Raw genomic sequence first — 27962 nt, forward strand, 5'->3', positions numbered from 1 at the left:
CCTTCAGTCACTTACACTGCTGTAGTTCATAAAATTGTTTTTATTTAAATAACCAAGAAGAACTGATACATATTTTATTGAGCACTTTAGAAGACAACGAGAGATTCACTGCAGCAAGTCATTTTTAAATACAAAAGGGGAATTAGTAAAAAGTTAGGTTCGTATCCAACATGAAACATGAACACGTTGCTTTCAGGAGCTTTGAGTTTTAGACTGAGAACTCTACTTACATCAAACAGCTCAAACACATCCACATCACAAAATCTTAGTATTGCACTATAGCTCCTTGTTCGAAACACACAATGCACAATGTGCATCTGCATTACCCACATATAAAGGACCATCAGCAACACATCAGCACAGCCAGACAGAAACAATCTAGAAAAGGTCAGAGGGGTTGTAGGTTTGCTGGGAGAAGTACGGCAGTAAAATTGAGCAGTTTGGACCACCAGTATCCAACACAAGCTCTGTTTCTTGCTAGTAATGCAACAGACATTAGGACTGCAGCTGTTCTACTGTCCTATGCAGAGGTAGCATAATACTATGGCTTTAAAGACTTCCTTTTAAATAAGGCTTGTCTTAGCTGAAAGCCATATAGTAACTGAAGAGTTCTTGTAATACTAGCCCAAAGTATAGTATGGCAGCACTTGGGGATCCATTTGTGTAACAACAGCTGCCAAATTCAAGTAGGTGCACTATCTCTTTGAAATCTGCTGCAGCACATAAACAGTTCTGTGCAAAGATGGTAACACCGGTTACTTCTTTTTCCCCTTTATCCTCCACCATATGGAGAATGCTAGCAGTTGCGAACACAACAGCAGGTGACACAGATTAACGGGAAAAATGGAAGTCCTACCTAGCTATAAAAAAGGTCCTACTTTGTCTAAAAAGACAACTTGGAAGAGGCAACAGGCAAAACATTTCAGTTACATGGATGAAATGGAAAAACAAGTGAGCATATAACATTTGTGAAAGATACACGCTGCCACTGTGGTGCTTAAACCCCCACCCACCTCACCTTGTGGCTAGAAGTCAAGACAAGGGTCATTTTAATGTTCATTGAAGGTAGAGGTCCTGGGCAGGGGGGATGACATTAAAGCCGAATGCTACTCTCCCAAAACAGTCCAATAACAAACCAGGACAGTTTTCCAATTTACAAATGCTCCCCCTTCTTTTGTCTGTTCCAATCTACTTCAGCACCTTATGTTTAATTAAATTAAGCCACAGGGTGTGTGTGGAGAACAGCCTTCTGTCATATTTACATCTACCTCGCTTTGGCTGTCGGGTGCTTGGCTCTGCTGAGGCACTCAGGTGCTACTGTATACAAGTAAGACTGTCTTCTCAAGTGGGGTTTGGAAAACAGCACAACTAATATTGCATTTGATACTACGAGCATGTTGAAACAAATTCCACACATACAGAGATTACAAAACAACTTCTACAACCCATTACAAAAACTTCACTGATCTTCAGTCCAAACTCCAAGGTGGATTTGTTAGTCACTAAGACCAAAACAACTGAGAAATAGAAATTAAACTAACATTTAGCTTACATATCATTACATTTTGTAAAAAAAGGTGTTAAGACATTATTAATTTATGAATACACAGAAAATTCAAAATCCCTAACATTTACAGTACCCTTATACTAAGCCTGTTTGTAGTTTCTTTTCCATCAGTGCCAAGTAGTTAATCCCAGACATCAATGTTGAGGTGGCTAACCAAGACATCTCAGGCTGAACAGTGCAACCTCTATTTTTCCTGTGAAGACACAGCCAATATCAGTGGCCAGCCACCACCTGGTACAGATTAACCAGAGTCAATTAAAAAAATCAATCATCCCCCCCCCAACCCTCTTCCCAGGGCAGAGAGCCCCAAGATGCCTCACTTAAACCCCAGAACTGAGATGGCCGCTCCCAGCGGAGCGACACTTCAGAACGCAACGCGGCCATCTCTTTTCGTTACCGACAGGGTTATGTTTCTCATCCCTGTACAGTATAGAGCTAGCTCTTTCCTGCTGCCAGCTTCCATTGCATTCAATGCGTGTCACTTGTTACTCATAACAGATATTTTTGTTCTTCTTGTTCCTTGTGTGTTTTTGTTTCTTTTTTTTAATAAATAATGAAAGTCTACAACATGCTTTCTCAGGTACATGATGGCTGATTATTATACAACAAGTAGTCCATAAACCAGTTTGGCCTCTGAGGAATTGTCAGGCTATTGAGACGGTTGCGTTCAAAGAGCAGCACCTTGCGTTGAGCACAGCGAAGGCAGAGGATAAGCCCCGCTGCGGTACGAAGCTCCTGCCTGCTGCGGCAGGGAACCATCAGCATGAAGAATCTATAAGCCTTTGGCGAAGTTTTTTATCTTCTCTCGGACTCGTGCTGCCACTTGCATCATTGTCTGTCAAAACTAAAGAGAAAGTAAACCTTTAGAAGCGAAAGGGCCATCAAACCACTCAACATATTCTCATTTACAAAGGAACAGCCACCGAGACGGTGGCGCAAGGCTGGCTGTCCTGGAGCTGCCCCGTGCAGTCTGGATGCGGCACCCAGCGGCTGGATGCCCTGCCCTTACGGTCCAGAGTCAGCATCTGCCACTGGTTTGTTAACACGGTTACTAATTAAAACATGCTGATGCCACCAGTGACAGAAGGAAAGACGACGAGCCATGGGTGAAGCTTTGCTGACAGGCGAAGTCTGCCGCTGCAGCCAGGCAGAAGGAGAAGGCTGCACCAGCCGGAGCTGGTCATGGAACGGCAGCTTCTTTCTGCAATGCATTTTAACAGAGCTTCAAGAACGAGTTTGTTCTGCTCTGGAGGAAAACAAGTCTTTGAAGTGTTTTTGTGAGCTGAAAACAGTCTGAAAAATTCTGCTTTCAGATAAAAATGAATCAGATTTTCTATTAGCTTTTTCAGCTCCTTGAGCAGAGACCTCCACCTTGGGCTCTTGAATTCTCCTACCAAAACCCACCCACCTGTCATTTCAAAAAGGGGCACATTTAAGGGGAAAACTATTTTCTGTCAGAATCACTCCAAACTGCTGTACTAGAGCTGGCTGCCAGAAGTACTACTTCTAGTTTGAAAATAATTCTGCTTGCTTGTTCTGAATTCCCCTGTTGTATAAATTGACTTCTCCTCCAAACTTCAGCCTACCAGAACTTCTTGACCAAAGTACAGAGGAACAGTTACCCTCTGGGTGCTCCTGCTTCTTTTTATTAAGCACAGGGCATAGCTTTCTGAAGAGACAGTAGATTTAATTTTTTTCCTGCCTTTGAAACAATTCTTTAACTTGCCCTCAGCATTGTGCTCACCTACTCAGGTCAGCTGCTAAATGTTTTAAAGCATCTTCACTTCCATGAGTGAAGGACTTTGTGAAGAGGCAGCCCACAGAGTCTGAACTACTTCATCGAGGGGATGTAGGCACAGGTGTCCTGCTGCTTCTGTGGGGACAGCTACGACAGCAGCCATGCTTACATCAAATGGGAAGAAAGCTTTTCCAGCCCTTTATGCCTCTCCCTGGATATTTGGCTTCTCTTCTCTAATTCTGCACTTGAGGAAGGAATTGGAATCACATTTAAGGTATACCACATTTTTTAATACAGAATCTAAGACTACATCTCATAACAGCGATTGCTCAGAGCAGATCATGTCTAGGAACTGGTGGGAATATTCAGAGAACAGCTGTACCAACCCAGATCGACTCAGACCATTTTGGCAAAAATCACTTTACAGTCAACCTTCCTTTCTCTCTGTGTAAGAAGGAACAGGGGCATGTTCACCGGCCCCAGTCCCACTTCCCTTCTTTTGTCATTTTCTGTTCCTCCACCAGCAGCATTTCTGAGCATCAGACTTATTTTTACATTCATCTAATATTTCTGCCTGTCGTGGTTTAAACCCAGTCAGCAACTAAGCACCACACAGCCGCTCGCTCACCCTCCCCCCAGCCCTGGTGGGATGGGGGAGAGAATTGGGGAAAAAAAGTAAAACCTGTGGGTTGAGATAAAGACAGTTTAATAGGACAGCAGAGGAAGAGAAAATATTAATAATAATAATAATGATAAAAGAATGTACAAAACAAGTGATGCACAATCCAATTGCTCACCACCCGCTGACTGATCCCCAGCCCATCCCCGAGCAGTGATCGCTGCCCCCCGGCCAACTCCCCCAGTTTCTATACTGAGCATGACGCCATATGGTATGGAATAGCCCTTTGGCCAGCTGGGGTCAGCTGTCCTGGCTGTGCCCCCTCCCAGCTTCTTATGCACCCAGCAGAGCATGGGAAGCTGAAAAGTCCTTGACCAGTGTAAGCACCACTTAGCAACAACCAAAACATCAGTGTGTTATCACATTATTCTCATACTAAACCCAAAACACAGCACTATACCAGCTACTAGGAAGAAAATTAACTCTATCCCAGCCGAAACCAGGACACTGCCAAAGCCTGAATGAAAAGCAGAAGCAGCAGTTACTACTCTTTTGAGCTAATCTCTGAAAAAGAAATGTCCTGAAATCACCAGCTTTCTCACTGGAGCTTCTTCAAGCGCAACCTACTGTAGACCAATCTAGTGCTCTTCTACTGTGCAGGTGGTCTTAAGGGGTTCAAGTTCAGACAGCTGAAGCCTCTTACTGCTAGAGCAGAGATGTCAGCAAGGACCACCAACTTAACAGACACTTCAGCGTCTAGCCTGTGCCACTGACTTGCAACACCACAATGTTCTGGCACATCTGTGAAGTTATAGCAGTTACACTGCAGACAACATAGCAAGGTCTAAGCAGGTCCTTTTTCTTGTAGAATATATTAAAATGTTTTTGGTAGGAATGCACATCTAGATGAAGCCTGCTTTGTTTTGCATTAAGTTTTGGTTTAATGGATTCCTTCTCTCTCTATACTAGCAGGTTTGGATCTGATGTTTTTGTGGTGTTTTTCTTTGATTTTTCTTTTTAAAGAAAGAGCAGGTCACCTTACCTTGTAGCTCTGTTGCATTTTTTTCCAGCTCTTCTGTTGTTTCTTCAGGCTTCTGCAACACAGCTGTCCCTGGCTTCCCATCCACAGTATCTGTCTTAATAGTACCAAGGTTTACCAGAAGTTGCATGACATCAAACTTCTCAGAAACTGCAATGTTCTCCAGCACTTTGAGGCATTTAAATGATTTAAGTTCACTCACGTTTTCATCAAGAAAGAGGAGGTAAAGGCTTAAGTCATCAAAACACTTTGACTTGAGTTTCAGAACATCAAAAGTTGGCAGGATTTCATACACTTTGAGAATACCTGAATTCCACCTCCACGGAACAAACATTGCATACACTACCAGTGGCATCACTAGAAGATAGACTAGCAGGTTAATATAGCTGAGTACCTTGAAGACACCAACAGCAATAAGCTTGCACTGAACCACTTCTGGAACAGTTGTGTCATTCTTTAAGATCCCAGTTTTGATAGTGCAGAGAAACTCATCACTCAAAGAAGAGAGGCTAATGTAGTAGCCCAGGTAGAGGCATGCAATGAAAATAATTACTAGAGTGAGTAAACGGCAGATAATGTATTTAATTATTAGGCATTTGGAATTCTTCTTCGTCTTCAGGTACTGCTCCACAATTGGGTACTTAAAGTGGCTTTCAGATATTTCCCACAAACTAAAAGAGAGAGAGAGAAAAAAACCAAATCACATAGATCAGATGCTGCAGCACTCACCTACCTCAAATTTCAAAGAAACCTAGTACTCTAAAATAGACACAAGATAGGATTCGCTCTTACTGGGGTAAATCAAGGGTAGTTTTATTGACGTCAATAGAAAAACAACAGAATAGCAGATGAATGAAGAATATTGACACTCTAATACAGAAAAGCTGCTTAAGAGACAAAAGAGCTCAAACACTGGAAAATGGGAAAAAAGTATTGCCCTCGCAGCAAAAAAGTATTTTTGTTCTTTTCCAATACAAAATAGGTATAGTAAACAAATCCATGAGGAAAAACAGACTTCCCAAGCATTTGTTCAGTAATAGCGCACTGGAAGGCTTTTTACTTGTCAAGACCTAACTCCACATTTTAAAGAACAGACCTAAGTCCCCATTGCATTGCTTGTACCCCCACATTGCAAGGAGAAACAGTTACCCTGACCTCGGATGAAGCAGAAACTGGATCTGGTTAGAACAGTGCACCAATTTGATAAGAGAGGGGGCTTTTGCTTTTAGTGTTTGGTTTTTATTGGTTGTTGTTTTTTTTCTTTAAACACAAGATTTGCAGACCTAGATCTGAAAGGACAGGAGATGACAAGTAACAGAGTTTGCTCATGGCGTGCAAGCGACTGTCAAGAACATTGAGAACTGAAGACTGCAGACATCCCTATTTTCTTATGCTGTGGTGGGTAAAACTAATTAACACCTACTAAAACTAAAGAAATCAGGACATCTCAGGTAATTAGTAATCTGAAGAGCTCATCAAATGTTTTCTTCAAAAAAAGAAAGTTGTAAGTTCCAGCTCCAAGTGCCCACAGTAATGATTTCAGATGTCTTTTTTTTTTTTAACCAAATTTAAAGTGTGTCAGGTCAACATTCAAACCGTTGCAACAAATTTATAAAAGAGTGCAGGTGTCACATCTGTTAAGAGCTTAAGGAAAAGAGCAAAGAAAGCCAAGCCCCAGCATCTTACCTCTGTGTCAAGTTCTCATTAACAGCTGGAACCAAGTCAGTAGGGTCCCTGGGGTCCCCGCTGCGGACGCTATTAGCAGCTTTGATCGCCCTGTTATAGGCTTTGTCAAGTTCTTCCATAATAAATTTCAGGTCTGAAGAAAGGTGAGGTGCTGCAGTGAAGCGCCAGAACAAACATGGTAGATACAGCAGGATAGCGACGAGCAGAAGGATGTATGGGAAGAACTGAAGGGAGAAAAAATTCAGATTAGGCTCTACCTGTATATAAAGTGTCAGCCAGTCACCATCATTCCCTATAAGTCTATTAAATTCCCTATAATTTTATTTAAATGCTTTTAGTAAAACCCACTTTTTGGGATTTGGGATTTTGGGTTATTTGGGATATGTAGGGAAGCAAATTCTCTTTTCAGACAGATCCAGTAACCTTGCTACTGCTTAGAGCTTTGGGGAAAAAAAAAAAAAAAAAAAAGCAGTTACCATGATCCCGATAACATTTTCATTGCATATTCAGAACTGCACTGCTGGAGCTGAAATTGAGAGAGGCAGCATTAACCCGGGGAACAACAAATAGCAAAGGCAACCAAAGCAGCTGTCAGAGAGGCTGACTGGAAGAAGACGATAGTGTCACGTAACTCTCCCTCCCGAATGTGTCACCACTGTTCATAGCAACTTAAATGCTCCAAACACCGGCAAAATCTCTCCTGCTCTCCATTAGCTGTCAGGAGGTTAATGAATAGACCATTTATAGCGTTGCATCTGCCTGCAAAGGCACATGTCTGTTCAGAGTGCCTGACATACAGAGATTGTAAAGGATGTAACTATGGTCATAATATTTAAGGGTATTTAAGTATTTTCAGGTAACTCCTAAATGGAAACCAGCACCTGACATCAGAATGGTCTGGTGTTAATGCAGCACTAGGAAGTCAGTCCTTACACAGTCCCCATTGCTTAGGGAAAGGGTGAAGCAGGTATAAAATACAACAGCTTGAAGTCTTTCTGTCTTTCTTCTAGTCATCAATGAGTAGGAGTTTTTCACCATGAGATTTAATCTCTAATTCCCTCCAGCTGCGGAAAGAAGGCATTTTCTATCTACTGTGACATTATATTCAAGGCATACATTCATACATAACATTACCCTTAGAGACACGATGCAAGATCTACTTAGACAAGGAGTTAGTTAACAAAATGTACTGCAAATTTGGTTAATCTCGAATTCATTAAATTCAACTTTTGATAGTGAGCACACTTAACTCAAATCCAGCATCAGTTCCTATGGAATTTTAAATTAGTTGTGGTGAAAAAATTTGAAACAGATTTAAGGCATCTTAAACATTACAGCCATGCACACATGCACATTCATTGAAAAAGCCAATGGAGAATTTTAGAGGAAACTTGGACTGAAGTCATTAATCAGTGCAAGTGGAACAGCTCCACTTACATTTGTAGATATTTAACAAGATGAGAATCTGGACCTAATATTAACGTGTTAACTTGTGTTTGCATTAAGAGACATTCAAGTTTTGTATGCACAAAATAAATAATTTGATGTTATTGAATATTTTGTGCAGGAAAGCTGCTTCTAATATCACCTACCATTAAAGCAAAATCCTATGTTATTGTTAATACTAGGAATGCATATGGCATATTAGCACATAAAACCCGACTTCTTAAAGGAACTGCATCAGCAACTGGAGACTAATACAAACCATCATTCTGGATGTGCATGTTCTCTACATAGGAGTCACATCAGAAGTTTGTACACTAAATAGCCACAGAAAACAGAGAATGCTGTATTTAAAGGTCAGCTTTCCCTTGCAACCCTTCTTATAAAATTAATACTTTAACCATTTCTGCTCAGTAGTGACACAATTGAGCTTGGCCAAAATTGCTACTTCAGTCTCTAGATAAGTCCTCAAGAAAGAAAACTTCAAGAAAGGCTCACCTTTAAAACTGAAATAGAAATCCTGCAGGGATGGGCTAACCAGTAACAAGATTGTTTCAGAAACCTGGTTAACAAAGCAGAGTTGACTGTAATTATAACGTACATCCCACTAGAGGTAGCTCTTCCTCACCAGAAAGGAACCAGCATCAACCCTGTACTGCTATAACATAGCTGTAGCCTGTCCCATCTCCACTGCAGGGGACTGACTTCACAAGCCAGAGGGATCCAGAGGATTCCTTCTGATCTCCTGGAACTGCTGGGGACTGCTAATCTGCCCAGTACTTCCACTGAATCCATACTATCTTCTGCACCACTAAACCATGCTCACCAAATGGTTTGTCTATAGTCACCATCAGGAATTTCTTCCCTCCAGAACTCTTACCTACGCCAGCAGCCCAGACAGCCCTTGGGTATGGGTGCTGCTCTTCTTTTTGAACTGCTAACTGCTTTTGGCTGAACTGAGCAAGCTCATTCTCTCAAAAACATGTCCTTAGTGGCTGTCATCTCCCAGCTCTCGGCTCTACTTGCTGCACCCTTGACATGATCTTTCCCCTACCCCCAGCAGCCTGTAGAAACCCTGCAGAACTCTGCCCTCACTGCCTCCTCTCTTCCCTCTTCCTACACAGCAGATAACCTCAGATCATCTGTTTTTTTCCAGATCTGTCCTTTCCAATTGAGATGTAAAGCTCTGGCATATCCAATGTGTTTTTGTAGACATCTTGTCAACTCAAACCCAACAGCTCAAGAATCTGCCCTTCATATTTACCTCTGTGGACAATGCCATTGGGTCACTCAGGTTAAAGTTCTGGATGCCTTGCTCTACCCAAAACTTTATGGTTTCATGGCCAGTCTCCTTCAGTCCTCTGAATTCTGTATTATGTAGAAATAGAAATTATCTATCTACAAACACAGCTTAAACTTATCTAAGCTCCTGCAACACCTTTTCCATAGGCCTTAACAAATGCCAGCTTGTATAAGATTGCTGCAAACCCTGTTTGACTTCACTTACTTCTGTGTCATACACTTCTTAGCACCCTTCCACTGGTGCCAGGCGGGGAAAGAAACAGCAAAGAAACGTCTGATCTAGTAAGGAACAGCCAAAGCTTCTTACATTGGTTTATACCACTTGGCTTTACTACTCCCTCATTTGAAATTTTACAGGTGTCAGAGGATTTATGAATTCCCTTTCTGAGCCTCAAAACTGGAAACGCCACCAGCAGTATCCAATTAATCCCTGAGATCTCATTACCCTGAGGCCTACAAGACATGCAGCAAGACGCAAGATAGTTGACACACTGAAGTCACAGCCCAAAACCTCCATTGTCCCAGTCCACATCTCTTCCTTTATACCTAGAAAAAGACTCTGTGGGGATGTTCTGCACTTGTGTACCACATTGGCATCAGCCCTGTTGCTCTGACCTCCTCCAATCCCCAGACCGCCTCCAATCCCACCCATCTCCCCTGTCTCATTACAGACTGTTGTCTTATGAAGACCAGCCTCTGCCACCTTGCCTTGCACCTCCTCCTCTCCCCGACTCCTTCACCGCTGCCTCTTCACCTAGAAGCATCACACTGGTGGGGCAAAGGCACATTTGCCACGTGTTTGCTGGGCTTCCCCTTGCCAGGCTCTCATCACTCCCAAAGCTGTAGCTTATGGCAGCATGAGAAAACACTATGCAGCTCTTTTCTGAATGGTCTCAAAACCAGAGCAGCAGCGTGACCATTAGTCCAGCTCTTTTTGTTTGGAAACAAAAGCCTGTATTTGTCAGCCCTTCCACAGCACTTGACACATAACTCCATCCTTCTCGGATTCTGGCTTTTTTTAAAATGAGAGATACGCTTGTTCTATTTGTTAACACTAGGCTTAGATAACTAGCGAATTGTTTTGAGTCATTAAAATTTAAGGCCTTGAACCAACAGGCAGAAGTGAAAATGCAAAGTCATCTGGCATGAGTCCTAGGTTTCAGAGCAACAGATTCGGATTATCCAGCTCATCTGACTACATTTTACAATCACACATAATGACTTCCCATTTTAAGAAGAGGACTCCGTGGTATTCATACATGGATGAGCATGTGCCATAAGCCTTTCTTTTATGGTTTATGTATTTACTTCCATGGCACCAAATACACAAGGAGGAAATGCTACTTCAGTCTTGGATGGTTAATAGTATTTACATTAAATGGGAAGTGCTACTGACTTCAAGAACTATATGGTCAAAGATATGCCAGAGAAAGATATTGCCCTAAAGGTAAAACTCAGTTTTTCCTTTGCTGTCTACTTATCAAGTTCCTTTTCAACAGCAAGTTCACAATGTTGGATTTAAGATGGTATGAGATTGCATAACTGAAGAAAGGTCCTCTGAAAGCAGATTAGAACAGATACAATATCCTATGGTGCAAAATTCTCCTTTCTGAGCTTTATCAGTGAAAGTGCATTGAGGGCTACAACACCGTGCTTCAACCTGGATGCCCAGAGCTTTCATTTCCACCCAGTTGCGAGGAGAAAAGGACAGGCAAAGACCCAACAAGTTTTCCACTTAAAAACAGAATAGCAGAGCTTCAGCTGGGCTAATCCAAGTTTCTGGAAGGTACTAGGCATAGATACTGTATGATTAGTATTCCGCATGAGACAGACAAAACTAGTATCACATGCACCAGGGACTCAAACTGGAGTCCCCTATATGTTTTCTCCTAAGTATTGCTGAGCTCCTGAAAGCTAAAGATGATGGAAGCAGGTTCACCTGCCTTGCTTGTCCCTTAGTTTGATGGCACGCTGGGTGGGACAGCAAGGTCCCAAGGAAGCAGAGCACTAGGAAGCCAAGAGGTCAACTGCCCCTTGTTCTGTACTGCTGCAGCTCATTTCACGTGACAGATCTTTGAGCACTGCATACATTACAGGCTATACCCTTACTCCTCCTGAAAGCCAAGAGCACTGTCGTGGTTTAACCCCAGTCAGCAACTGAGCACCATGCAGCTGCTCGCTCACCCTCCACCCTCCCGGTGGGATGGGGGAGAGGATCTGAAAAGCACAAGTAAGAAAACTTGTGGGCTGAGATAAGAACAGTTTAATAATTTAAATAAAATAAAATAATAATAATAATAATAATTAATAATAATAGTAATGAAAAGGAAAATAACAAGAGAGGGAGAGAGAGGAACAAAACCCAGGGAAAAACAAAAAAACATGTGATGCAGCCACTCACCACCTGCTGACTGATGCCCAGACAGCGATCGCTCCCCCCAGCCAACTCCCCCAGTTTCTATACTGAGCATGACGCCATATGGTATGGAATAGCCCTTTGGCCAGTTGGGGTCAGCTGTCCTGGCTGTGCCCCCTCCCAGCTTCTTGTGCACCTGGCAGAGCATGGGAAGCTGAAAAAGTCCTTGACAGTGTAAACACTGTTTAGCAACAACTCAAACATCAGCGCGTTATCAACATTATTCTCATGCTAAATCCAAAACACAGCACTACACCAGCTACTAGGAAGAAAATTAACTCTATCCCAGCCGAAACCAGGACAAGCACCTGATAGCTGAGCAGGATATGTCTGACAACTCAACACCAGAAACCGCTGAAGCCCATGTTAACCAGTATTGATGAGGCACTGAAATCCAAGCCTTATCTGAGCAGAAATCTGTGCAGAGAAGGATTCCTTCCTCCAAGCTAAGGATGTGTGTGTTCAACGTCACTGCTCTGCAACACATAACAGAAATGGGAACTGCAGAATTAGTGTGTCTCCGTATCTCATGCTGTACTCAGAGAGTAACACATCCAAAGATGTGTGGGCAGTCAAAGATGAAGAGAGGACCAGGTCTGGCACCAGCTGTTTGGTAGTCTGTGGCACAACACTCCACCAAGCCCTGCAATACAGAAAGCATGATCTTTCTGGACGGCAAGAGCTTAGGAAATAGGATGTCCGGGAGTGTTATGATGCAGAGCCCTGATCCCCCCTCTCAGCACAACACATTGCTTTCAGTCTTGTGTTCTACACTTCCAAAAGCAGCTATAAAGGTTATCGTCAAAGCAAATAATTTATGCACATCAAAACACTTACACTTCACAGATGTGTGCTGTTTTCTTACATCACTGACCATAAATAGGTTGAGCAATTTTAAATCAATACTAGCTACTATGAATGGAGAAGAAAAACAACCTGCATGCATGCAGTCCAAACTCTAGAAATCTGTTTAACACACTGAACTCTTTTGAAGTCATGACCATTTTATTCAAGTGCCTGCATTTGCTCCTCTCATGAAGATTGTCTGCACAAACTGAATGTACGTTTTCCAAAACCACTCTGTCTTACCAGACTTTGTGAACACTTACATTCAGATAAATACTCAGAATGGCATGAACCATCTTCACTACATTTCAGTTCCTGATGCATATGCATAGCTTTTCACTGATAAATGCACATACGGTGCTAGCACTACAAATATCAAAATGAATTCCTCTTATTCTCATGACATGATTTTTTTCACGATTTATTGGGAGGCCAGGGAAATAAGCTTTGAAGACATCAGTCTGTTTAAGTTAATTTGTCAGAAACCAGTTAACTGTTCAACCAGAACGTATGCACGGGTATAGAAATAGAAGTGTTTGAGTAATCTGTTTGCATAAGCACATAAGACACTGGAATCACAAAACTGCCTTTTAAAGAAGCATTAGCACCACACTCTCCTGAAGGTGAAAGGAAAAAAATCAGACTAAACCACAAAATAGTCTATTGTATAACATTCCCAGCTAAGATGCAGTAAATACACAACACGTAAGTTAAAAGGGCATTTCAAAAAATTCTTCATAAGTTCAAATATATTTTTATCATCCAAAGAAAATATAGCTACCAAGGGTGGTGTGCCCTAAAAGGCATTTTCAAGGACCTAATCTACAGAGAGCTTGCCAAAGCCTGGATAAAGATGGCTGGCAGAAGACGAGAACCACTTAGCAACATTTAGAAAACAACAGTTTTCTAATTTTACTGCATCTTCAGTCCTTATTTCCTCTGGGCAAACACTATTAAAGTGACTGCAAGCATTCAGACTTCTACCATACCTAACAGTGGTCAAACACTAACTTCAAGTACAATAGCACAAAGCTGTTAAGCTGCACAGGTCTGAATTAAGGCCTTGAGAAAATTCATTGGCATACAGCACTCAACAAGGAAGGAAGCACTGAAGTGTCTTCACTCACTTGAGATGAAAATATTACCCATTAAAAAATAAGATCACAGTGAAGTGTCTGCTTCTGCAGTTCCAAATTTCCATATGCCACCATGAAGAGCCTAAGCAAAGGCACCAGCCCCCAAACAGGCTAATGACAGCAATGACATGTTTCCAGAAGCAAAGGTATTAAGCTCCCTCTGGATACGATCCTATTCCTGTCGATAGGAGATGTTTCATTGGCTTTCAGGGCACCAACGTGAGCTATAAACGACTCATCATTCTGAAGGCTGCCATGTGGTTGGGATATTATCCTGCTTCCAGATATGAAAGTGAATCTCAAACTATACATGACCTTTTTTAACCCACCTGTTGCTTACTTTGTTTTGATACAGCTTTAAAACTTAAAAAATTTCTCTGTGTGCTACAGATTAAAAAGGTTTTGCAGTGCAGTCCCTGTTCCACTGGACTGCAAGGACTGCCCACTCACAAGGGCCAAAAGCTTATTTCTATTCCAGTTAAGGATCAAGCTGAGCTTTATCAAAATAAGTTGCCAGGTGAAGCACTCGTCTTTAGAGACAAGAAGCAAACTGTCTGCACAGGGGGAGCAAATACATGACTCTTCCATCCCACATCAGCACTGTCTGTCTCTCTTCCCCACTCATCTTTAGAAACCAGCATCTCTGTTCTGACACTTCGGACAGATAGAAGAAACCTCTTGAAGGGATTAAGCCTGAATGGAAAACCCCAGAAGAAAACAGAGACAACAGAAGAGTGAAGCCCGACCAGACTAAGTTTCACCAATGACAAACCTGAAGATGAGTCTTGTCAGAGGACTCAACCATATAAGCATTTTGTCAGCTTTTTCACTGACAAAGAGGAGGAAATCTTAGCGTTAAACTAAGAATATATGCAGGACATCCCATAGTCTTTTCTTTCCATTTATCAGTCTGCAGATAGTTTGTTTCTTGAATTTTGCATTTGAGTAGACAACTCATTTTGCTTTCTGCTAAGCGTTATCCAGTGTGAAGAGTTATTCCAGGATCACTGGAAATTTCAAAAATCCTGTGCTCCAAGGAGAGAGGCCCTGGGCACCCTCTGGGAGTGCACAGACCACTAGAGAGGCAGGGAACCCAGAAAGTTCCAGTACGCTCCTCCTCTCCACTCCAAACCAAGTTTCCAAACAGATCAATTCAAGTGTTGGGAGAGATTTCCCAGAGCACAAAGGACAGCAGGTAAAGGTTCCCAAGCTTCGGGGATTGCCCAAAATCAAAACATACACTTTACTGATTGAAAACCCAAAAATCCCAGTGAAACTTGTACTCTGAAATAGGAGGGAAATGGGAAGTTTTTCTGTAATGCAACCTGGTTTTGATAATCCTTTGGAGCAACCAGATGCCTAGAACAAAAGCAGGGCAAGTTGCTGCAAGCTGGCTTTTTCGCCAAGAGCTACATGGTCCTACTTCCACTCTATACCACGATGAGCACTGTCCTAGGATGCACACCTTTGACAGCACTTCTGAGAGAGCACAGGAAGCGTGCCGTAAGGAAATCCATCCATTTCAATCAGGAATTGGGGCTTACAACTTCAGTCCCCCAAAACCATAATCTAATGCCTCCTTGAGCATTTCTTATGAAGCCTTCTAGCATGCCAATATAGTGAGATGCTGCGTGAGTCAGAGTATTAGAAAGAATCTGAGAGCTTTGCAAATAAATGCACTGCTGCTCAGAAAGCAGGAAAAAAGCCTCAAGTGTTGTCTTAAGAAAAATTGGGCCTAGCGATCCCCGCTGTCCCTCTATGTGCATCCCTGCCCTTGCACTGCGGAGTCAAATCTTCTCTCACCTAAGCTTAGAAAGGCCCTCTTGTCTCATTAACATCACTGGGCTCCCACAAAGGCTCTGCTCTACCCATTTTAAAAATGGTTATCTAGCCAAAATCTGCAGAGCAATGAGGTTGTACATACCTTGCAGCACACAGCCTGCACCAGGAGACAACCCAAGCCCTGTTTTCCCTGCAGAAGCGATCAGCCCCCATGGCCAGCCACCCAGCAGAGCAGCCGGCCGCTGCTGGCCCTGGATGCAAACAACAGCCAAACAACTTCAGATGTTCCCACCACAGTGGGAACCAAAGGTCAGTGTTAATAGCTGTTACTATTAACTATTAACTATTAACTACTACTAAAGGAAAGAAAACATTCTCTCCTTCCCTGGAAACTTGTTAAGCATGGAAATTGATGAACAACCAGAAGGACATGAATTAATACTGGCCTCCAAAAAGCATCTTCAGCTCCTACTGCCCAGCTCAGTGGAAGGGTAGGTGACTAAGCATGGCTTTAGGAGGTTAAGACGAGGCACCCAGCCTCTGCTACAAGCTCTGACTCAGCTGTTCAGACATACTCCTTGCAGCCAGTCTGCAGGGTGTTTACAAGGAAACGTCACATACCATTAAGCTATCATGGAGGAACTGTGGGAAGAAGGGTCCTGCATCAATTCCTGAGACAGCACCAGTCAGGAAATTAACATGGGTTGCATCATAAAAGTATGACTACTTAAACTATTAGTCATGGCTGGCAAACTAGGAGACTTACAGCTATCAGCATGTGACTATGGCATAAAATTCAACATAAAGAATCTGGGTAACAAGAACTCATTCCCTCAAGAGGAAGGGGCAGCAATGTATCCAGGTTTGCAGGTGGAGTTTCCACCCACGCAAGCCGCCTGCATTGCGAGATGTCCCAGCAGCTTTGAATGGCCTCTGTAGAAGGTCTGGCTGAAGGGAAGTGGAGCACTAGCTGAGCAAGGAAGAGTTCAGGCTAGAAACCAACAAGCCTGTCTTTAATATTCATGAAATGCAAGACCGTTGGGTCAAGGCTATGAGTGGAGAAGGCAGGAGTAAATCCTTACAGTTAGTGATTTGAGTCAGTAAACTAATCAGAGACAGCCCTGAATAGTCTTTCAGAGGAGATGCCACCAGCTGACTGGATAATAAAAGCTAGGGTATGGGATACACCAGCAAAACCCAGAAATACAGGTGCTGCAGGTCCCAGACTGAGCTCCCTCTAACACCAGGTTCTCCTCCCCTCCCAGTGCCAGGGGACTTATTTGCTGGGCAAGTAATAAAAGGGCTGGGGAAGGCAGCACACAACACCCCAAATTTGCAGAGCTCCAACAGCATTTCTTAACTTTGGCATCAGCACTGCCCAAGCAGTGCGACGCTGCCTCTCGAGTTGAGTCAGCTCCAGGCATTGGCATGGCATTTACTCAGAGCTTGCAACTCCTGCCAAAGCTCGGCTAACCACTTTAAGCCAGCCCAAGTATCTTAGTACCTACTGCACTTTCTACCCATAAAATAAGTCTCTTAATGTGTATTCAGTATGATGCTGCTTTACCCGGAGCAGTGAAATCCAGCTCACAGTTTGCAAGGGAACAGTCTGTGGAAGCTCAGAAGAGCACACTGAAGACAGGGTTAAACCTGTTGGTACCAGTGATGAATTTCACCTCTCCCAAAATGCCTATCTGCCATGAGTTCCTCTCCATGCAAAATTGGCCAAGTGTAATACAATAAAAATATGAAATGTTTTTACTAACCTGTTTTCCTAAAGTAAGCTTTTGATAAAAGCATTAGGGCACTTGTTGTGTCTTGTATCCTGATTTTAAAATAGCTCCTGGCTAAAGCCAGGTGAGGCACTCAGCTCCAGGGCAACACAGCAACATTAACATTATTCTTGTGTCAGATAACTGGTGATATGTGTTATTATAGCACGACAGACCCTTTATTTAAAAGCAGAAAATATGTCCTCTAGTACTACCCTCTTTGGAAGTAAAGGAAAGAAAACATTCTCTCTAAAAATAGAGTTAAGTCAAAGCCAAGGACTACAGCAGAGAAGAGGAGCAAGAAAAGCGAGGCAAAGGCAGGCTTCTACATGGGACAATTTTTCCAGGAGAAAGAGATCTGTACATACTTTATGCAGCCACAGGGGAATGTTTTCTAAGTTGTTCTGGGATGGTTGCTTCTGCTGCACAGCTGCCCAGCAGTAGGAGTCCACGTAAGCAGCTTGACGCCAGGAGAAGGAGCTGGGTGCAAAACAGCTTATCTGAGCACCTGGAAAAACAAAGCAAAAGTTATCATGTCCTCAGAAGATTTAAAAAAAAAAAAAAAAAAGAAATCAAGTTTAGGAAGAAAAGCTCACACTTGGGATTTCACGGTATCCAAAGCTATTAGGTTAAGAGATCAAAGGAAACACAGCAGCTCTGCAGGGAAAGTCACTGAATTCCCACTGCACTCAAAGGGTTAAACTCCCTCAGGGACTTTCTGATGTCTCCTAAGGGTTGAGACAGTATATTAGAAGTCCCTGTCTTTTAAGCCTATATTCTTAACTTTTGGGGGGAACATGACCTCCAAGACCTGTTTCTCTCGCTTGCACTTGACTCAGGTTGGCCAAAGGGGAACCAGCAGATATAAAGTGTGATCAGACAAGGCTGGTTTCCCGAGGAAAAAGCTACCATCATGTACCATCATGTTGCTGCGTTTCCCAAATGCGCAACCTACTGCTTACATGTTTATTGAAACGAGACCTCAAACACCACTCCCGCAGCCCAGCAGTCCTTGCAGTCATGCAAGGCCAAGTTTGGCCCAGGATGCTGCCACTTCTTCTGCCTCTGAGACTGTGCATGAGTTTTGTGGGGTTCAAGTTACACAGGTGAAAACAAGGATTTCCTCATGTAACTTCTGGCAGAGCAATCGTGGCCTCCAGACACCTCCAAAGGGTGCCAGACCCCTCCTCACCAGTGCAGTGATGTGCTGTGCCCAGGATCAGGCATACCACCATCATCCCCACTCACTCCCAGCACCTCTCCAGCTGCTCGGGAACTTAAAATTAAGATCAGGGCACTAACTGACAGCAAGAGCAGCTGTTTAGCCAGCCTCAGCCTTAGGGTCAAATTCTGCTCTGACCAGCTACAGGCACCAGTTGAGCCTTACTGCAGCATACTCCAATGAGGAAGAGTGGTTATTGGATGTGGAGTATCAGTGGCTGCTTGGCTGAGAGCCAGTAAAACAGGATGAGGGGTTTTGATTTTCTTTCTGAAGCTTTGGTAGTGAAAGCAAAAAACCCCACGTTTCCAGCAGGCTTTCCTAAATGTTGGAACAGGATAGCTGTTTCACCGAACTATTACACAAAGTGGAGTCAGCTCTTCCATGAACATCCCTCTTGCAAGAGCAACCTCCAACGCTTCCTCCAACACACTAATATCAGAAGAGCAAGAGGGGGGAAATATTGCGCCTTTTTTTCCTTAACATATTCATCAAAATTAGTGCTAATGACATCGCTGTGTGCTTTATAGGGAAAAAGTATTTTGTATAAGATTGTATCATTAGTGCCTTTTTGCTGGTTTAGCTTTTAGAGAATAAGAACTTCTTTTGTAACAAGAGCCTACTGCATTTGCCTTGTAACTTGTATAGCCTTTTTACAGTGTAGCATAGTCAAGGAGCATTATGAATAAAAGCCTTTCCTTATGAGTCACTATTATAATTATTTCTATGGCTGTAGTATCATAAGGACGTAATTTGACCTGTCACAAGCCTCCCTTATGGAAAACAAATTACTGTTTATCAGACCAGAGCTCATGTGATGTAGCAAAGTTGGCACCAGACAAGCACTTGCACTCTCCCAAAGCTTCGGGAGTTTCTGCTTTCCAGAGAATTTCCATTAGCTGTGGAAGCGCAAGAAATAATACACAGCAGGAAAAAAAAAAGGAAAGAAAAGAAAAGAGCAGGCAATTGGGGTGCCTGTTCTCCACCGGATAGGGACCATTTATACTCTGCTCTCATCACTTAACGAACCTCCTGCTGCTGGCTGTGCCCGGTGTGAAGCAGCAAACAAGCGACCCTTTCAAAGGGCAAGCAATAGGAGTGTTCATCAGAAAGATGCTTTGTCCTATTCATGTCTGTGTATCTTCAGCAAGAAACGCATTCCATGTGTTCATTCTCGTTAACGGCTGGGCAACCACTGAAAGTGATGGAGTGTTTAAACTGGTGAGGAAAAAGGCAGCCAGACTCCTTCTCCAAAATTAGTGATGAAAAAGGCAGCCATCCTCCTTCTCCAAAGACTTATGTGCACAACTTCTTACCAGAATAGCTACAGCAATGCCAGTGGTGCAGCAGAGCAGTGAACCTGGCTCTTCTGATCCCCGGGGTTTCATTGGAACATTGGAAACCTTTGGCAACTTGACTTGGGAGCCAAGCAGATAGAGCTCGACATCAAGCAGAAGCTGGGGACACTCCAGTTATTGCACTGTTTTTTAATTAACTTATTGCAGTCTTGGTTGTAAACACTTGTTAATGTAAATAACAACGTTGCACTAACCATGGTAATGTTAAGGATTAAACAGAGAGGTTGTTTTTGTGCATAATCTACACAGAACACAGATTATTAAATGCATCTGAAAATGGTCATAGTTTTCCATTTTTTTTTCCTTCCTTCTCCCCTCCAAAGGAGTAATAGCAATAAATCTATACAGATAATTTACTTTATGTTGGGCTATTCTGGAGGAAGTGAAAAATAAAATCTGTAGTTTTATTTAGAGGAGAAATTAGGCAAAGGGCCAAACGCCTTCCACAGACCCACTGTGCACACATGCATGCACAGGTCTAGTTTATGAAAGGCTAATAGTCCTCTGCTGTCAAAGGAACAGCCTCCTGCCTTGGTGACACGAAGCCATTCCCCGTCTTTTGCTCCCATGAGTAATAGAAGGGGAAAAAGAGAAGCAGCAGCCAAGCCCATAACAACAGGGAGATAAAATACACAGTGGGAAGGATGAGGAATAATAAATGACTGCACTCGTTAAGCAGTTGCCACAACAGTCTTTGGCCAAGTTATCATTACACATGGCAACACGCTTTTTTTTTTTTAATCATTGCCTGGTACTAAATCAACTTTGGAGAGGAAGTGATGGGGATTTGACTGACACTTTTGCAAACAAATGAGGATAAAAAACTGCCACTTACTATGGTTGCCCTAAAGAGAGACCACCCAAAAGAGCCGCAGAAACTTAAGGCAGCAACAGGTGCGCAGCCACGTATGATAAAATCTCAGTCTTACAAGTGCACTAAGATTGTCAGATGGCGTTGGTCGCTGACGGCAGGAATTACTTGCAGGCATGCAACTGAGTGCAGACTACAAGCCTGCGTCACCGCAGCCAGCGAGCAGCAAGGCCGAGCTGTCACCCCACCCAGCTGCGGCACGTCTTCATGTGTGCTCTGCCAACAAGCCCCCAGCTATCTCCTCTGTGTCTGTACCAGGAGAATCCTTTTCTTCTGCAACTGGCACCTCCGCAGCTCCTATATAGCACTGTAAAAACTGGCATGTGGCTGCCTACAGGTGGAGATCCTGTGCCCTGCTGACACCTTTTCATCTGCTTTGCCCAAGTCTTGCAAGCTCATTTGGGAAGGATCTGTCATCAGGTGTCTAAAAGAAGATGCCCCAGTCCCAGCTGGGACTTCTCAGAGTTGAGATGCGAGCAGTGGGCCTACTCTGGCTCCTTGTGCCCAAACGGAGGTGGAAATTTTGGTATTGATGCTAAATGAGCAGGATACAAGTAACTTCTGTGATTCCCACCCTAATGCCCCTGTAGATGATGCTTTCCAAAAAAAGAAACCTACCTACAAAAAGAAACTCGCAGAATCCCAAGGAAAATCTCAAATCTGAAGGAGAGAGTCCCTGTTCAGTATCCAGCTGCTTCGCTGGGGTGCAAGGCAGGAGGAGCAGAGGGCTCAGCATCCTCTGGCTGCATCCCTTACCAGAGAGAGCATAAACCCAGCAAGCTGGACTGGTTTCCTCCCCAGTGGCTCAACACCCCTCTTCTGACTTAAACATCTAATTAAGAAACTACAACTAATAGAGAGTACTTCCAAGAATCAATGTTAATCATATGCTGAACTATTTTTCCTGAACCAGGATCAGGTGGTTGTAGTTGACAGTATTAAACCTGCAGTAGGTAATTATTTGGTTCTAATACACTGCAATCACTGGGAAAAGATTTGTATAAGCTTGGATGAAAACCTAGCCATTAATTAATACTATAATTTTCCATAAGGCAAAATGAACTAGCCACAATACCCAAACACCTGATTTTATCTAGCAAGAATTATCCACATTAGCAGCCACTGAAGAAAAACCCACAAACAAGAAAATCCAGGCACACATACACAGTGTACAGACTGCCAGGCACCATCCAACGCACATCCTCCACCCCAATATTAAAAAAGATTTTTAAATATGAAAAAAGATGTCCCAATGCATGCCAAAGAAGCAACTGTATGTGTGGGTGTACACACATGCATTAAGAGTGGACCAGAAGGAATTATTTTATTAGATTTATAGATGCTTCTCATGGACCAAAGTGGCAGGTTGGGTGAAACGGAATAAACACTATGTTTAAGAAGGAAGTGTGGAGAGACACAAATGGGTGCACTGGAGAAAAGAACCTGTTCCCTGAGGTTTACTTTGGCAATGGAGTAGTAGCAGAACGTAAAGCTCAGGTGATGCAATGTTTAAGTGGAGTGGGTCAGAGGAGCCAGTAAGGATCTTTTCCTCTCCACGAGGCTGCCAGTTATCCCTCAGAGAAGTCTCAAAATCATGAAGTGGGAAAAGAGCTGGGTGTTTATCAGGCATTGCCGTCAGAGCAATAGGTTTTTCGATTCATGGGAAAAAACTTGTGAATGAAACTCCCAGCAGTGAGATTTAAGCAAAACAAAAAAAGTTTCCCTTCACCTGAAGGAGGAACATCTCAAACCAGTAGCAATGATCATCTGGCTCCACTGCCAACATTGGTGGTACCCCAAATCTCAGGCAACACCACAGAGCCATGATGCTTTTTAAATTAATTCTGGCACCAAAAGCAGCTTACCATGATTTCTATAGGAAATGTACACCTGGCTCTGTAGAAGTTAAACAGAAAAAAAATCTCCTCACCAACAGCTGAAGATGTTCATCCAAACACAATTTAGACTTGACATTAAAGTAAATGTTTTTACAAGTTTGTCCTGGCTCCCCAGGCAGGCCTGTTCCTGACGCTGGTAACTTCTGCTATTTACTGAGCACTCTTTATGTGCCAAAGAGCAGCACGGCGTATGCTGCTGCTTTCCGGGGTCTGCATCTCTAACGAAAGATGCTTTGAAGTTCACTGTGTCTGGCTGACTTGCACACTTGTTGACCCAGTCCTGTCGTTAATGCCCTGGGTTTCAGAGCACCCTGCTGAACTAAATGCAAGATGTGCAGGCGCCAACTATTAGCATACAGCCTGCTTCAGCAGCGCTTGGAGATGTTTTTCAAGCTCTCAGCCAGCAGCTGCCATAGTAATAGTCTTTGGCCTAATTACACCCAACTTAACTTTAGCCCCCAGCCCTTACGGAAGTCACAAGACAGGATTATTTCCCAAAAGCCTCCCCAGCAACTTGTGAGCATCAAGGGAGAGGGACATCGGCAGGGAGGGCCCGCAACGGGGCAGCAGGAGAGGAAAGGAGCCTCATCCAAGAGTTAAAACGGTTTCTTGGTATCTTTGTTATGATTTAGTCTCACAATTTTTTTTTTTCCCCCCTTTCTATATATTTGACTCTCACGACCAAGAAACATGATTAACCTGTACAGAGAGATACGGGCCCAGCTGGACGTACAATAAGGGATGCTGCAGGTGGGTACCGCTGCTGCCGTGGCACCCACAGAAGCTGTTGGGATGCGGCACCCAGAGTTCCCCACTAGCACCTTTCACCCTGTGTTTTCTGCTGGCCAAAGCACCTCAAATCCCACAGGCAGCCAAGTGGGGGGGGACACGACTAAAACAAACAAACTGGGGGAAAAACCCTCCCAGAAATGAGGTGGAAATTGAGCAGGACAAGAAAGGATTGTCACCACTGGGAAAGCCCAAAGTGGTCAATGGGGACATTAACCCCATGGTGCATAGAGCATAGGGCAAGACTCCACTTGCCCATCTTTGCACACCCTTCCCTTCTGCTCCCCTCTCCAGCTCTCTCCCTCCCTCCTCGTCTCCCTTCCCAGCCATCACCTCCCATGCGAAGCCGCAGTGAAGGCAGCCAGCACAGGCTGCCCGCCGCACAGCAGTGCCCAAAAGCCTGCGCTATAGAGAAGGTCAGACAACATCATTTGGTGACAAGCAGCCGCTGGGCTTAAGCACGTATGAGCCATTCCCAATTCCCTTCCTACAGGAAAAGATGCAAATATTTGATGTCGACTGGACAGCTCTCACATCTGCTTTTCTTTCAGCTGCAACCCAAGCCAGCCACTGATATTCTTCCCAGAACTAACTTGGAAACAAGCCTCTGCCAAAATTAAGCAGCTCGTTTCAATTTCCTCTCTGCTCAACTGTCTGTACCTGCTTAGGTCAGCAGTATCCTGCAATGAGCAGTGCCTTGGTAATAAATATCTATGTTTTCAGCTGTTTACAGTAAGAAAGCATACCTTATAATATATACACACAGAGTTTAAAAACTGGAATCTCAATCCTGGCTCAAAGCCATTCTTATTAAAAACATGGTCCTGGAAAAATGACACAGATAAACTTCTACTCATTCTGTGGCTCATACATTGCTGAGGGTGCCCCTATCTTTTTTTTTTTCCCTTTTCTAAGAGGGATGGGTGATTTAGCCACATTTCTATGGTTTCTTTTACTGTACTACCTGACCACCTGTAGCATATTTACCCTAAGAACTGTTAAATTATATCGGGGAAATAATATAAGGCCATAACATAAGTAATATAAGCATACCCAGCACTGTTCAAATCCTTACAGTCCTATTGTTATTTCCATTTTCAACTTCCCAGTATAAAATTATATATATAAAAAAACATTATAAAAATATTAAAAATTGTATAAAATTATACAAAACAAGGTCTAGCTGTAAAGAGATAACAGGTACAGGATTTCAAGCAGCAAAGCTTCCCAGGACTGGCAGGGAACAGCTCAATCACAGCTAAGCACTACCAGAACCAGCCTAAAAATCAACACAAGCCTGCAGCTGACCATGGGTTTCTAAAATATAACCAAGAATAAACTTAGATTAGTTCTCCTCCTGCCCCTGAAGGATGCCAAAGTGCGGTGCAGGCACTAACCCCGGGAGTTCCGGCAGTGCTCGCTGGCTGAGCACGGTGGCTGGGTTTTCCATGCCTCTGGCAGAGAAATCCTCTGCCATACCCAACTGGAATCTCATTCATTTCCTGAAACTTCTATCAAAACTAAAAGTTACTTGGAGGCTTCAGAAAACCTCCGTGGCCTTCATAAATATCTTCATCATTTTGCACAATTAACAGCAACTGCATGTCGGAGGAAAACTGCAGTTATCTGACACCTTTGCACTGCAAAGGAACAGCAAAGCAGAGCCAGAAGGGAAGGTGACGGCTCGAGGTGCCAAGAGAATTTTAGGTGGGCAGAATGCAATTATCCCAACAGAAATAGGAACTGAGCATCCATTTTGGGAAAGGGTGTTCAATTTTTGCACCCGAAGGCAGACATATTTCCATGTTGTGACTCACATACCACTTTCACAACCGCTTCTGATTCTGAGTTGCTCTTCTTCAGACCTAAAACAGACCCTACCATTTTCTCTCAGTTTAGCACTCCTGAGCTTTTTCAAAGTGCAATCACATCAGGAAGCGTTTGAAGCCAATCCTTGCTTTCTATTTTATTGCTGGCTGAACACTAGTGCTTACAGAACCGGGCATATCCAGCCCCCAAGACCCTCACTATCACCCAAAAAGCCTTAATGGAAACAGCTTCGGGATCCCCCGCAAGCAGCCAGCCCGCTAAGCTGCAAGGACTGTGCAGGAAATAGGTGACAGCCGTAACAGCAGCCCAGCTGATATAGTATCGCTTTCTGTATGGAAACCACGTGGTGTAGTTTCACTCACACCAGGGCCTGGTATATTTCTCATACTTATTTTCATATTTATTTTTCAAATAGAAGAGCTCGGTTTTAAACCCCATGTTTTCTTCTAACAGCTTCTCAGGATTATAAGCAAAATAAAGCACATGCAAGATGTAGCATGCATTTTAATTCTTCCTTGATTAATCTACTGCAGTCACAGATTCAATCTGAATTAGTTTAATACTGAAATATATTATATATAGCATGCACTGAGGCCCAAATATTTGATTAGCGAAGATGAGAACTTAATTCTTCCGAAAGAAAGGCATGCTTTACCAAACTCTGCAATTCAACTGCATGTTGGAGCTTTACGTAAGGAAGGAAAATGAAAGAAATACTTCTGCAGAGCTTATAAAAGAGACCTTGATACACAGGCACTGTTTCAAACTGGATCCAGCGCTTTTAGAGAAGCAGAAGAAAGAAGAACTAAGGGGCCCATATATGAGCTAGTACATGGAAATGCAAGCCCTCTTTTTCATTGCTTTAAGAGGAAGAAATGTGCACATATCAGTAGCAGATCTAAAACTAAAAGCAGCAGGTTAGATTACAGCAATACAGCTGTATCCATCCAGTCTCTGATTGACCAGAGCTGCCGCAGGGCTCGGCTCTGGTCTTGGCATTCCCAGCCTGGTTGTCCTTGCCTCCTCTGCGCAGTTATTGCGGGCCACAGTGCTTTGGGTCAAAACCGCATCTACTGCAATAGGCGAGTAGCTAGATGTAAATACAGCAGTCTGGGGCCTCTTACCTCTTAAGCAGTCTGGCATCTGATTAATGCTATTCATGATGGTTTTGCACAGATTCACCACTAATTCACAGTCCCATTCCAGCTTCCACTCTCTTGACATTCGCCCGACTCAAACCTAGAGATGATGTATCTCAGGTATACGACACTGAATGCCAATAAACAGGTACATGCAGTAAATCAAACTATTTCTGAAAGGGTGGAAGTCCTGTGATTCACCCCTGTCTCAAAATGGACAGTACTGCTTATTCACCTCTGAAATCTTCATTCATATAGTGCTATTTAAATGCAGAGCAATTCTTATAAGCAATTTGCTCTTAAATGCAGAGCAAATCTTATAAGATTTTACAAGTGAGCCCCCAAGTTACAAGTCCTTGTCTTTTGGATTTAGAAGTCTCGTCATCGTTTCAGACTCTGAAAAGGGCTGGGTACGCGGCTGCTGCACGAGCACTGGTGTAACTTGAGGATGGGGTGGGGGGGAGGAAAAGACAGCCAAATAATTAGGAAACTTGGCCCTTCGCCTGTACAGCATAGCTTCATCTACCGATTCACACCAGAAGGTGAACTGGAACAGCTGCAGAAGGGCAGCAGAGCAGGGGAAAGCTTTGGGGAGCGCTTCCACGGCCCATCCCGCCCCACAGCCGGGGAGCGGGCGACCAGCCCCCACTCACGGCTCAGCCACCCGCAGCCCAAACGCAGCGGTCTGAGGCCCCTTTTCCTTGGCACCTCTCCCTGACAGCTGCCGCATGACAGCGAGATCTAATGGCAAAAGCCTCCAAGCACCAGGGACGGCAGCACACGGGCAGCTTTCAAGGCAGAGCTCACGCTCCAGGCTGAGCGGCACCGAGAAACAAAGAGCGGCGTGGCCCCCCGGCCTCCTCAGATCACACCCACGGGAGAAGATGCGGCACCCGAGCTGGCAGGGCTCTTGCTCAGCAGGGGTTAGAGAGTGACAGGGGCTAGGGAATGCCCCGAGGAGGCGGAGGGCACGGGGCAGAGCGGGCACGGCCAGCCGGGACGCCCAGCGCACCTGGGCAAGGCTGCACGGAGGCACCGCCCGCCGCCGGGGCTGCTCCCCCACCGGGATGCTCCCCCGCGGGGCTGCTCTCCCCACGGCCCAAAGGCGCCTCTTCCCCCACCCCGAGCGGAACCGCCTCGGCAGCTGAGCCCCACGGAGCGCGGGCCCCCTCCCGCGCCCCCCGCCCCGGAGCTCCGCACCGCTCCGCCGCCCCCCGCCCCGCCGAGCCCTTTGTCCGCCGGGGGAGGCGCCGGGGGCCGCGGGGGAGGCCGGTTACCGATGGAGACCTCCTGGGCGAAGGCGAGAGAGATGAGGAGCAGCGGCAGCCCCACGGCGATGCAGGTGACGATCTTGTCCAGCGCCAGCTCCAGCCGCAGCCCCTTGTACCGCGTCTCCGGCGGCTCCTTCAGCAAGAAGTCGGAGAAGACGTACTCGGTGGCGATGTGCGCGATGGCCATGGCAGGCTGGGCTCGGCTCGGCTCGGCCGGGCCCGGCTCAGCACGGCTCGGCTG

The 27962-nt window shown here is 44.3% G+C and overlaps 1 protein-coding gene across 1 annotated transcript; it reads right to left on the minus strand.

The window, feature by feature from the left end:
• On the minus strand, nt 1-27962 carry PANX1 (pannexin 1). The gene is made up of 5 exons (XM_072850709.1): nt 27728-27962; nt 17715-17854; nt 6650-6873; nt 4967-5634; nt 1-2411 (listed from the first exon to the last, which is right to left on the minus strand). Exons 1-5 carry the CDS (start codon nt 27906-27908, stop codon nt 2326-2328), a joined length of 1299 nt encoding a protein of 432 aa, XP_072706810.1. The 5' UTR covers nt 27909-27962; the 3' UTR covers nt 1-2325.

This window comes from Ciconia boyciana, chromosome 1 (genome assembly GCF_034638445.1).
Source record: "Ciconia boyciana chromosome 1, ASM3463844v1, whole genome shotgun sequence".
Taxonomy (NCBI): Eukaryota; Metazoa; Chordata; class Aves; order Ciconiiformes; family Ciconiidae; genus Ciconia; species Ciconia boyciana.

Excerpts from the sequence above, each read along its gene's own strand:
- PANX1 (XM_072850709.1), bottom strand. The coding sequence starts at position 27,908 with ATGGCCATCGCGCACATCGCCACCGAGTACGTCTTCTCCGACTTCTTG. Across the intron at positions 6,874-17,714 it reads TTCCCCTGTGGCTGCATAAA|TTCTTCCCATACATCCTTCT; the intron begins GTATGTACAGAT and ends TTCTCCCTTCAG. Across the intron at positions 2,412-4,966 it reads AAATGCAACAGAGCTACAAG|TTTTGACAGACAATGATGCA; the intron begins GTAAGGTGACCT and ends CTTTCTCTTTAG.